The sequence below is a fragment of the Limulus polyphemus genome, unplaced genomic scaffold (genome assembly GCF_000517525.1).
Source record: "Limulus polyphemus unplaced genomic scaffold, Limulus_polyphemus-2.1.2 Scaffold72, whole genome shotgun sequence".
Classification (NCBI taxonomy): Eukaryota; Metazoa; Arthropoda; class Merostomata; order Xiphosura; family Limulidae; genus Limulus; species Limulus polyphemus.
In genome coordinates this window covers 374,164-387,318 of record NW_013665682.1, presented here as the reverse complement: position 1 = coordinate 387,318, position 13,155 = coordinate 374,164, and the positions used below count along the sequence as shown (strand labels likewise).

Genomic DNA, 13,155 nt, shown 5'->3' with positions numbered 1-13,155 from the left:
CCCTCTTGTAGCTTTGCGCGAAATTCAGAAACAAAAAAAAACAAACGTTGTGATGGTAATGATATTGTTTTATCAGGTGATTGTCCACAGTCCAGCTCATTAATTTAAATGTGCGTGTGTGTGTGTAATTTTAACCAACCTTTAGAGGCGATAAGCGTTACTGCAGCATAGAAATATAATATGTGAATTTCAAACAAACGATTCAGACTCAATATACTAGAAATCCTTCAGTAACTACTGTTCATACGTAGATGGCGCATTTGTTTACTTACATCTCTTATGCATACTAAGTTCCACATAGTGTCTTAAAAGTTCAAAGTCACCTGCTGTGTCCTAACCAATAGACATTTCCAGTTGTCTAATTTTAATATCCTTTTCCATTTTCTAGGTCTGTTGTCTTAAACGTAACACATTCTACCGGTTGAACATTTGTGTCAACCATTATAACCCCTATCGATATTTGGGAATCTGGTTTACATTATCATTTTTAACTCATCACTTGGGGTGATATTTTCTTTTTACGTCTATCCAACTGATCCGAGTTGTAGTAAACTTCTTATTTCACATTTATTTAGCTAAAGCTTAAACCGTATTCAGAAAAACAAAGTATTTCACACAGCTTTTAACTTAAAACACGCCATTTTAGGTCTCTTATTCAGTTACACGCACACAGCATCATTGGAGTGTCTTGTGCGTTTTTTTCTTATAGCAAAGCCACATTGGGCTATCTGCTGTATCCACCGAGGGGAATCGAACCCTTGATTGGAGCGTTGTAAATCCGAAGACTTACCGCTGTCCCATCGGGGAACCAGCATCACTACAACTCTACGTATCGGTGTATTTATTAAAATAACATGACGTTATGGCCAACCTTTTACATCAACTTGCTCCTGTCATCAATATAACAAACTCTATAATGAAACAGGTTAAATTTCAAATATAACAAAATATACTAGCGTCAGATAAGTAATACTCATCATCATGTAAATCTTTTCGGTTGAAAAGGGAAAAAAATCTGAAAAATATATTTGAAGAATTAAAGAGTTACATATAAAAACAAATTATTTGCCATGATGTGTTTCTGTTATCTTTGGAATGAATCTATGGATAATAAATATACTGTTATCAATTGGCATTGGAATTCCAGTGACGTTAATGATTCATTGCTGCCATCTATGGAAACCCGTGGAAACAAATAGCATATAAAAACTTTCTTCAATAAAATAAATAATAAAAGAATGATGAATATCGCATAACATATAACGTAGAGATTCGTCACTGAAGGTGAAACTAATCACTTTTATCAATGTGTGTGTCATCGGATGTTGATAATGAAGTGCTGAAAATCCATATCGTCACTAAAGGGAAAACTAATCACTTTTATAAATGTAAAAGTAAAAGTACTGACAATTTATACATTAAGTATTTTATGCCCCCATAGTTCAAGTTCATCATGTATATATTAATGTGTGTATGTACACACTCACAAGCACACATCGTCTTGGTCTGTCAACTGATTTAAAAGATATCTAACAAGTTAGAATACTTCGTTTCTTCTAATGTGCTTAGACTCTCAACTGTCTACCGTCTGAAAAAGGTTCTCAAACAGATCACAGTGTCCATCTTTCTGAAGTCGGTATAGAACCACATAACCTTCATTGAAGTTGTGACTTCAATAAATACACATACTAAGTAAGTATATATGATGCTTTGTCACAGAAATTTCTCAAAATTGGCTATCTCACCCAATAAAAATGTGGACATATTTTGAAAGATCCTTCGTAAGCTTTTATTTCTGGTAAATAACGTAATTTACTTGAAAATCTTTAATGGCAGTTGGCGGTTGTTCAGGATGATGACGGCACTGCCATTGAAATACCTGATGTTGCCAACCGCTTCTACACTTTTTTCTGAAACTAATCCTATTGTAAACTCGACAAATAATTACTTAATTATACAGCATTAAATGTATAGTATCTACATCCACTGAAATTATTGCTTCCAATTTCAACATTGTGGTGATGAGATGTTGATTATTAGCTTAGTTCTTGTAACATCCAGGAGCTGTTTACTTGGCCTTCTCGAAACTTATAATTCATAGATTTCACTGGAAATGCATGTTATTAATGACTAACTCTCTGCCAACAAACAATGTTACATTCTAGTCCTTTCAGCACATAAATTCACAAACATTCTCGAGGACAATTCTACGTTTATGACATAGTCTTCCCTGTATCAGTCGAAAGCTATCACAAAGGCAGTTTTCTTCGAATTGTTTTTAAATTGCAAAGTGTAGGAAGTCAACTGTGGTTAGGCCTATATTTCTCAAAAAACTGCAGTTTCCAGTAAGACTGAACGATAGTTGGTCTTATCTGTTATGAAAAATGACAACTGTTGGCTAAAATCAAGTGTAATGAAGAAAGGTTCTTTTATTGAATGACAGTTAATGAATAACAGTAGGTGTAATCAAGTTTCTTCCTATTAATGGTATGACAGTTACTGATCAAATTCATACATAATGAAGCACCTTTCTTCTACTGAATGTAACTGCTGATTTAAATTATCGGAAATTAATGATGTTTCTGTTATTGGATGACATTTGCTGATCAAAATAATATTTAATGAAGATATTTATCTCGTGAATGATAATTGTTGGCTAAAGTTATCTGAAATTAATTGTACTTTCGTGCTAAATGGCAGTTGCTAGTCAATCAAATTTAATGAAGGCGCGCCTTCTACTGGATCACAGTTGCTAACCAAAGTCAAATACAATGAAGTCTCTTTCTAATGTAGCATAACAACTGATGATGAAATCATCTGTAAAACGTCGTTTTCTCGTAAATGTTAATAGTAGCTGCAAAACAAAGTCGATTGTAATTCCATTCTCTAATAACGAGTAAAATTATCTCTAAAAAACTTTTTTGGCAACAAATAACATCATCGAGATAAATAATAAAATAAGATGTGGCAACAAATAACATCGTCGAGATAAACAATAAAATAAAATGTGGCAACAAATAACATCGTCGAGATAAACAATAAAATAAAATGTGGCAACAAATAACATCGTCGAGATAAATAACAAAATAAAATGTGGCAACAAATAACATTTTCGAGATAAATAATGAAATAAAATGTTTGTAAAAATAATAATTCTTATCAGTAAATGAAATTCAGTAATAAACAAAAATATTCGCTTTTATATTTAAAAGTGGATCCGTAATTCTACAGCCAATTCATTTACGTAGCAATACGCACGTTGGGTTTCCATAGTAGCAGAAGGCTTGCTTTGAGACTGTGATTAATCATTAAAGTTTTGAATTTCAGGCGGTGCAAAGAAGTTCATCTACAAAAAGTTTAATGACGTATCTATTAGAACAAAAAAGAAAGGCTTTTTAACGTGCGACACATTACATCATCCTAAGTTTTCATTGCGTAATATTACCCTGATGAGAATAGCATTTAACTTTATATTCGTAATGTAGATCCAGTTATTATTATTTTATTCACGTACACTTTGCTGACTCTCATTTTTGATACAAGCCAGTGAATAATAAAAACTTTCACATAAAGGCGGCTAAAGGTCGCATCCGTGTAATCCTCGCTTGGTCATATGGGCTTTGAATACCGACAAACAAGGGTTTCAGTGTAAAAATGTGAAACTTTAACTTGAGAACAGAAGTCGAATAGTCGTCCCGCGTATTTTTGTAGTTAACATATCATTCACACTTTAACAGCGTTGCATCAGAGTTATAAACATGAGCATTCATTTTGTTAGGAAAAACAAACAATATATTGTATCAGTATTTAACGTATAGGAGTAAAAGTCAAGAATGTACGTGAAGATTATCAATCCAACAAAAGTTTAAAGAGAAATTCATAAATTGAAGTTTACATTAAAAGTAAGCGAATATTATGATGTTTAAAATGATTTTGACTGCCAGTAGAAAGTTTATAATCATCGCTGCTACTGCTTGAAATTTCTTACTCCTTAATGCCTAACATAAAACTTGAAAGCAGCTTAAAATATTAAATGACGTTTTAACTTCCTATTCATATCTATAAATTGATACGTGCTTATAGATAATAGTGTATCTTATCAAAAGTACTCACATTTAACAAACGATTTTAAAATAATCAGTCAAAATAAATCCAAAACTAAGAATCATAGTAGAAAAGCCTGAAAATTAATCATATTGTGTGTTCTACCGATTACTATCCAATATGATCAAATCTAGTGCGACAACGTTCAAGACCGATTAGCTTAGTTACTTATTGTGGCTTCTTAATTAGAAGAGTGCTGTTTCCCATTTGTTTAACTCTTTACCGACTCTAAAGATTAATTAGATGGGCTGCCACCTTTCAGCTAATCTGACTTAATTGACTGAAATACGTCAGTTAAGTTTGTTTTGTTTTCAGAACAAAGCTACATTGGGCTATCTGTTGTGTCCACCACGGAGAATCGAACCCCGGATTGTAGCGTTATAAGTCCTTGAACTTACCGCTTTTCCACCGGGAAAAATCAATTAAGAGCTAGAAATACGAATGAGATATAACAGTTTTTTAAATCACAACTTTCTAAGCCAATATGTCAAATGACTGATAGTATCAACTCTCTTGTGTATGATAAAAAATATTGGCTTGTTACTTGTTTACCATAACATGCAAACAAGTATTTTTGTGGGCGAAAGTGATCCACATAAGATGAATTATATATAATTACCTGAACGTTATGCACGTTATGTTTTAGAACAGGTATCCAAAATGTCATTCTCCAGTTTTACCTATCTTGATTCTAGCCACGAGAAATTTTCTATAACTTTGAAAAACTTCAGTACCTAATCTTTGTCCAGCAATAAAACTAATTGATGGAAGTATTTTTTTGGGGGTATGAATATCAAAAGAAAAGTTCAGTTTACAAATGCTGATTGAAAAAAGGGTAAAACTCTGCTTTTAAACGAAAAAACGTAAATACGCCAAATGAACTAGGGAAAGCTGGATTTAGCACTTGCAACGCGAGCATCCAGCGATCACGGCCAACGGAACCTTACTTTATCTTTCGCACATTTTATGATATATATTAATCTTAGCGCTAGCGGCATGCAGCAATGAATCCAATCTGCATCTACTTAGATGAGGAAATTATCTTCCCACTTTTTTCAGTGATAAATAAATACTTCTTCTTAAAAGCCTGCCATATCAGTGATGAATGAGAAAAAAAATCGTTCTCAAAGTTCATTTCTCTCAGGTCAGCTTAGAACGCTAGCAAATGATAAAAAAATTAAAGTTGTGCATGTGTTCACATATTAAAAATCATCTCTCTCTGTATTAGAAAATTTATATTTAAATAAACGCTGTGAATTAAATGATTAAGGTCATTCAAAACTGAAAACACTTCGAGTTACTATTTTGAAAATTTAACGTTTCGTAGCCTTTGAAACTGGGTTATCCTTATTTTAGATAGAATTTTATTATTATTATCTTTCAACATGACTTGTGAAATAAATAAAATCCAGGAAAAATGGGTATAATTTTTTCTGTGATGTTTTCAAAACTGCGCTCTAATTTCTCTTGCAAATTATTCTTACGCTCAATTCCAGAATTAAAAAAAAACCAGCTTTAGCTTGATGATAAAGTTTACTGTTTTTAAACTGTAGTAAGAGAGTTTAAATTACTAAACTTATGAAAATATATGTGGTGCTGGAATTGTAATGTACTCGCCACAAGCAAAGTGTTTATATATACATAGGTATTTGAAGAATAAGCAACATTAATGCTACTAATTTATTCTTCTACTTTCTTCAGTGGAAAAAAGCTGTCTAAAGTAAACAGTTTGTGAGCACGAAATTCTAAAATATTCATAAGTTTGTTTGTTCGTAATTAAGCACAAAGCTACACAATAGGCTATCTGTGCTCTGCCCACCATGGGTATCGAAACCCGGATTCTAGCGTTGTAAGTTTACAGGCATACCGCTGTGCCACTGGGGGGCATATTCATAAGACCTAGTACCTTTATTTATTTTTTTCACATATCTATGTTTGTATATATTTAACCAGTCTCTGTATAATTATTTTAAGTCCGTTTTCACAAAAATCTAGAAGGACAATATTTGCTTTTATCGATACAATAGAATGCGAGAGCTACTTGATAGATTGTTTGTTTGTTTGAAGTTAAGCACAATGGGCTATCTGTGTTCTGCCCACCACGGGTATCGAAACCCGGTTTCTAGCGTTGTAAGTCCGCAGACATACCGCTGTGCCACTGGGGGGGCTACTTGATAGAATACGATTGGTTACTACTCTTATATTTTTGTTATTTGACGCTAAAGTAATTTTCTAGTATACTAATTCTTATATGTTTTTCTGATATTTTGATTGTATCCAATTTAATAAATAATTAAAAAATATTTGTTTGCAGGTGTTTATTGTGACGCGATCTGGGATTCTTTTTATTGCTGGCCAACGACACCTGCAGGAAAAGTAGCAGTACGATCATGCTCAGAAATCTTCATTCATAACGAAGTTCCTATAAGTGTGCAGACGATAGATAAGGGTGATAAAATTCAAGTCAATTACATAATTGTAGGCTTTAAATAATATATATAATTTTGCAAGAGAAATGTTAACACTTGAATAAAAAACCTCTATCAAGAGTTTATGTACTAAATATTTCTTTATTTTAACAAAGTAACACTAAACCCTTAAGTAAAATTTAACATTTCGATGAAAGACATATAATTTATATAAACATACATTATCCGTTTCTGTGATTTCTTGCCTCTGTCACTACAATCAATATTTTGCACTGCTTAGCCACCTAATAGAATACCAAAATTAAAATACGTATGCTACTCACTCTTGAATGTGTGTTTTTATACATGAATTCCATGATTTTTATGCTTTCATCCAGTATAATAATTTGTATTATTTATTCCATTTATATCTCTAAGACAACTAACTGTATATCCTGTCTTTTGACAGCTCACGCTTATCGAGTTTGTAGCGAGAGTGGCGATTGGCTATGGGGTGAGTGGACGAATTATACGGAATGTCTTGAATTACTGCATCAGGTGAGAAGGGTTTTGAAAATTAGTGAAGATTTAATGATAATAGAAACTGTGGATTTATTTTCTTCAATTTTCTGTCAAAACATGCAACTGAATTACCAATAGTATGTTAGAGTAAGAGGCGTTATCGTTAAGTTCTAAAGTACAAATTATATATATATTAATACCAAACATGTTTGTGATTCACTTTATGGCCGCAATATATTTTTCTTAACATATGTGGCTCCAGACAGATCGAATGAAAATTAAGTAGTTCTGGGCTTTTCGCATTAAAAACTTAAATTATTTAATACATCTGCAAACAAAAAGAGAGAAAAACAAACGGACGCTGCAACATGACTCAACACGTTGAGGGGAATCTTGTTGGCCATGTTCAACTACGAATACAAACAATATACATTAACGAATATACTTAAATTCTCAGTACAATTACAGTGTCACGAAGAAGTATTGGAGTTCCTATAGTTCGCATTACACATTAATGGAGTCCTCCAAACTGTATTGCCCCCCAGTGGCACAGCGGTATGTCTGCGGACTTACAACGCTAGAAATCGGGTTTCGATACCCGAGGTGGGCAGAGCACAGATAGTCCATTGTGTAGCTTCGTGCTTAACTTCAAACAAACAAACCAAACTGTATTTCACATTGCCAGAGTTCCCCAAAACTGTGTTTCAAATTACTGGAATTCCTCCAACCTATGTTTCACATAATTGGAGTTCCTTCAAACTGTGTTTCACATCATTGGTATTCCTCCACACTGTGTTTCATAGTACTGGAGTTCCTTCAAAGTGTATTTCTAGCAAATTACTTTAATATTAATAGAACATAAATTTATGTGCAAAGCAAAAGGATGTCATGTTAACAAAATGTAGTTAAAATATTCTATATTTTTTTAGAACAGGGTTTTTAAATAACTTAACATTGGAAAATACGACTAGAAAAATACGATTGAGATGAGAATGCTTTCAAGCATAACTTTAGAAGTAAAAGATTAAAACTGAAGGTTAAGATAAGGAGAATAAAGGGTAGAGTAATGATTTAACTTAAAATAATCGTGATGAAAGCAACGTGTGGATTATCTGTTTTAAGGGGTGATTAGCATAGGATTGTTTAATAAAAGTAAGAACCATGTGCTGTATGCTACAGTTAATCTCTTTACATTTCAGGACAACTTTTCCTCGGACCAAATCGCCGTTACGTACATTTTATTCATTGGATCTCTTGTATCTCTTTTATCCCTCATTTTAACATTATGCATTTTCTGTCATTTCAAGTAAGTAGTTATTTATTTACAATTCAAAATAAAGAAATGGTTACGTATATTTTATGTAACTAGTTCAACTCATTTTGATTCGTCTTTACCCTTTCTATAGTAGCTGAGATTTATTTATTTCCCCCTCTCATGTTTCACGTAAAACTTAGTAATTAATGTCATTCAGTAGGTGACTCAACAGTACTTTCTTGTTTCTTTGATTCAGTTATAAGTTACGTTGTATTTAACTGTTTTCTTCCAAAGCTACACAATGGACTATCTGCGATCTGTCAATTCCGAGAACTGAACCCTTGATTTTAGTACCGTAAGTCAGGTGTAAACGCTGTTTAAAAATAACAAAAATTAATATTAACCCTATTGAATTTATCTTAATTTTGTTTTTATTAGTAGAGCCTGCTTTATGAGAAAATATATATGGTTATTAAGAATACACGCAAATAAACATTAGAAGCGTTTTTAGTTTTGTTTTAGAATTTTCGGGAAAAGACATAAAGGTTATCTGGGCATATCTGTCCTGATTTAGAACTGATAGGCTAAAGGAAAGGCAGCTAGCTAGCTAACAACGCCAACCATCAACTTTCGGACTATTCTTATCTGATTGAATAGTGGGATTTGACCGTTATTCCTATAATGCATCTACGGCCCCACACATCTACGTGTTTTTTGGTCCGAAAACGCTAACCACTAGTCTATACCCGGTCATATTAAAAGCGTATTCATTACGTTTCCAAAAATTTGGCCTATCTCAAAGCATTGTGCTGTAACATATGGCAAGATACGTTGAATGTATTTATTTGATTTTATTACTCTACGTGATTTCTTTAGATATAACCTTGTTCTGAAACACATTTTCAATGAATCAGTCTAACAAAAGATGTACAGAGAGTTCACTGTTATTTTTTGAAAACGAATGCCATCTGAATACTGGCTCGTCAAGAGTGGCTCTGCAAGCGGTTTTAAGTCTGATAATCACCTGTTTTGGTTTTATGTAAGTGTAAAACTGCTTAATGGGATCTCTGCAGTAGGCCCAACTCAGGAAATAAATCCTTAACGTTGAGTCACTGTTGAGCTTCTAAAACGAAAAAAAAAAACACTAAATATTAATGAAAATATGACATGATGAAATCTATATGGATTATACTATGGTGATACCATACTGGACATTATACCATCTTTCTTATATTTACTCTTCATTTTTAATTTGAGAATCGCTACAGAAATCATCTTGTAATGCATCGTGCATCTTTGGGGTTTACTTTGATGTTAGTTTCACTAATATTGAAACTAATGAGTACTTGTATATGATACTAATCCCCCTTTTGAAGATAACTGCACTATTGTGCCTGTTGTTTTATGTTTTACTGTCAATTCAGCTGGTATGTCAAATCAATTGTGATATCTTTGAATAAGGTATTCTCTCATCTGAACTGGACCCATAGTTTAACTTAATTGCTATACTTAAACCATCACATTCACAACAACGTCTAGAACATTTCAAGTATGTTTCATTGTTATATCATTTTATTTTACACATTTACAAGTTAATTTATCCATACTGACTCCAATGGTCTCAGGTCTGGTCCAGCAATATAGACCTCGAAAATAGTGCCAAACGCCTTCGTTTCGTCTAATCAAAACAACCAAAACTTCTCCAGGATGACTCTTTTTTATTTTATTTTTGATCCACACCAAGATGCCCCCCAGTGGCACAGCGGTATGTCTGCGTACTTACAACGCTAGAAACCGGGTTTCGATACCCGTGGTGGGCAGAGCACAGATAGCCCTTGTGTAGCTTTGTGCATAATTAAAAACAAACAAAAACAAACACATCAAGATGCCTGGCAGGTTCGTGTGGCAGGCGTTAAAAATTAAGAAATAAATTAAAATATTACAGGTAAATATTATTATAGTAATTTGTTATTAATCATAATAGTCACTTAACGATTTTCCCATCCTTTACCTACAACTTATAACTACGTTGTTACAGAAAGTTTTGTGATTATATAAGCTGATTATACTTGCATTTTATTCTTTAAAGAATAAGTAAATCACGCAGTATTGTTTGCCTTAGGTCTCTTCACTGCCCAAGGCTCCACGTGCACCAGAACCTAGTTATCGCATTAATCATCCATTCTATTCTCCTGTTTATCATCTCTACCCCTGGTGTGCTTAAGGATCCAACAGTTTTTTACAGGAATATCGTAAGCATTTTTTCATTTTTTGGTGATTTAGCCTTAAGGATATTTTCCATTTTATTTGTTTTAATTTTCTGTAATAGATGCTATAATATTTCTTTTAATATGACTCGTCTTCAGGACGCGAAAATACACTTATAAGCTACATTACGACTACCCTTTCCACACAGGGTTATCAATACGTTTATTTATTTGCATGTAGAAAACAGACTGACCACACTATGCGTCAGGTTATTTCTTAGTTTCTATATTTTATTATTCTGCAAGCGAACGTGTAAAAACGGCATGACAGTGCGTGTCAGTGTAACAGGAGCTTCGTTATCAAATATTGTTTGCATGACCAGTTGTTAAACGACATTCGCTGTCAGTCTTTTAACACTGGAATTTGAAAGTGGAAAAGCATGTACCATTAGGTAAAACTGTGATCTACTCAGCCGCTGGTGACAAGTCAAGTGGAACAAATATTGGATAGGCTTGTAATGAGCAACATGTTTTAAGCACCTAATTTATTTAGCTGTGATCAAGATTCGATTGTCTCTAATTACAGTATACTAAAATATGTTATAAAGGCTATCATATGTTAGTGTACAATCAATTCAAAAACTGCTTTTCTCATTTCCAAACAGTGGGGAAAAGGCTTCAGTAATGCTAAGACAATGAATGACTGGAAGCATATAAATTGGGCTGATGGGTTACGTTTTGCCATTTTCTGTACTGAACGATAGGGCAGAAATATAGAGAAAATCACACGAGGCACTTGACACAATTAGTGTTGTTCAAACGCTTCAATGTACTACATGTGGTGTAATGGTGTGAAAAATTGTTTGTTTGTTAATTTTTAGAGCAAAACCACATTAGGACTATCTACTGTGTCCATCGTAGGGAATCGAACTTTGGATTTTAGCATTGTAAGTCTACAGACACAGCGCTGTTCCACCGTGAGACGGTGCGAGAAAAATTCTAATAGTATTATTGTAGATTAACATCCAAAAATACACGGACTTTGTTAATGATTGTGACCCCCCCCCCAATAATACTAAGTTATCGCACTAGTGTACAAGGCAACAATACAATAACAATATTATCCTACGTTTGTTCGAAGATTATTGCAGTGACCCCAATATAGTACAAGTACCACATCTTGTAAGATTGAATATCGTTTGAACGTTACATTCGTTATCGTAATCCTTTGCCGACATCTGTGAATCAATCGCAGCTCATAATCCACCACGAATGGGCTACAATAAAACAAATCACATTCTGGCACATTGTGATATCTGTACCCAGGTAAAAAACTAGACTGTTAACTCAGTACTAGTCGTGGTTCTAATAACGCTTTAGTCAGTGTTTTAAGAAATTACTAATTTCACACCTAATTGAGTATCAGGTATTGGATTATTGTTAAGTTTGTGATACACGTCCTTATGTTCACTGTACCATATCTGTGTTACGAAACATATCCAGTTGTTATCCAGGTCTGAAAACATGACTAGATTTACGAGTTTTTTAATTTAATTCTTTTTTATGTGTTGTTAATATCCATAGGACAGAATGTATGAAAGGTTTTTATTGTTTTAGTCAATTAAATAGTGTTATTATATAAAGGGACATCTGTGGAAAACATTTTTATAGTTTTTATTTAATATGCATGTTACTTCACGAAACGAAAAAATAAAATATTTTAGGTAATTAAGAAATAAAAATAGTATTCATATAATTGTGAAGTGCTAATTGATTAAATTTACACTTGGAGTACTAGTTACAGAAAAGAGACTTGCCTGTGTTGAGTAATAATATATTATTAATGTTCACACAATTAAATTAAATTAATTAAATGCTATTAACAGCCACTTAACTGACTGATTAATAAATAGTATTGATTAATTTAATATTGTTAATATCCACAAGACTGGTTCATAAACTTTTTTCCCTACTAGTAGATTGAATATTAACCCATAAATATGGTTGAATGAGCTATTTTGATCGAGTTGATTAATTAGACATTGTTAACATACACAAGACAGGTTGTACTAAAGGTTCTGTCGAGATATTTTGATTGATTGTTATTACACCCCACCTCCCCCGTAGGAATGGTTGTGCAAAGCTATTCTGTCAGTAAAAATGTATGCAGCTATGGCTAGTATTAACTGGATGTTCGTCGAGGGATTACTGCTCCATAGTCGCATCACTGTGTCGATCTTCAATATGGACACGCCTTTTAAACTCTATTATTTCATTGGCTGGGGTAAGTTGTAAATTATTTTATCGCTTATAAGATTTATATTAAAAATCCCAGAAGAACAATGGCACTTCAGTTTTCTAAATAAAGTTAAAGTAAATATCGTTCGATACCTGGCACATTATTAATTACATTCTCTGTGGAAGTAAAACTTGTATGACCTTTGATATGCCACTGATTCAGATCTCATCAAAATCGTGATATTTATTATGCCTGAAATACCAATTACGAAATTCTCTATAGAGCAAACCATGCAGTAATCGGCCTCCCATACCATCTACTGTGGAGATCGATTCATATAAAACTAGCAGAGACCCGCAAAACATTTCCGGCCAAATTAGTATCTTTATCGTAACAGTACTTTAAATATAACATTTCTAG

General features: G+C 33.1%; 1 protein-coding gene across 3 annotated transcripts in view; it reads left to right on the top strand.

The window, feature by feature from the left end:
• LOC106466149 (corticotropin-releasing factor receptor 1-like) overlaps nucleotides 1-13,155 on the top strand; it is a 28,269-nt gene that overhangs the window by 6,803 nt on the left and 8,311 nt on the right. For all 3 annotated transcript variants that reach the window (XM_022394685.1, XM_022394676.1, XM_013926393.2), the window contains exons 2-6: nucleotides 6,419-6,553; nucleotides 6,982-7,070; nucleotides 8,234-8,340; nucleotides 10,412-10,541; nucleotides 12,624-12,780. In XM_022394685.1, coding sequence (XP_022250393.1) covers nucleotides 6,419-6,553; nucleotides 6,982-7,070; nucleotides 8,234-8,340; nucleotides 10,412-10,541; nucleotides 12,624-12,780 — 618 coding nt within the window. The remainder of the gene's footprint in view (nucleotides 1-6,418; nucleotides 6,554-6,981; nucleotides 7,071-8,233; nucleotides 8,341-10,411; nucleotides 10,542-12,623; nucleotides 12,781-13,155) is intronic.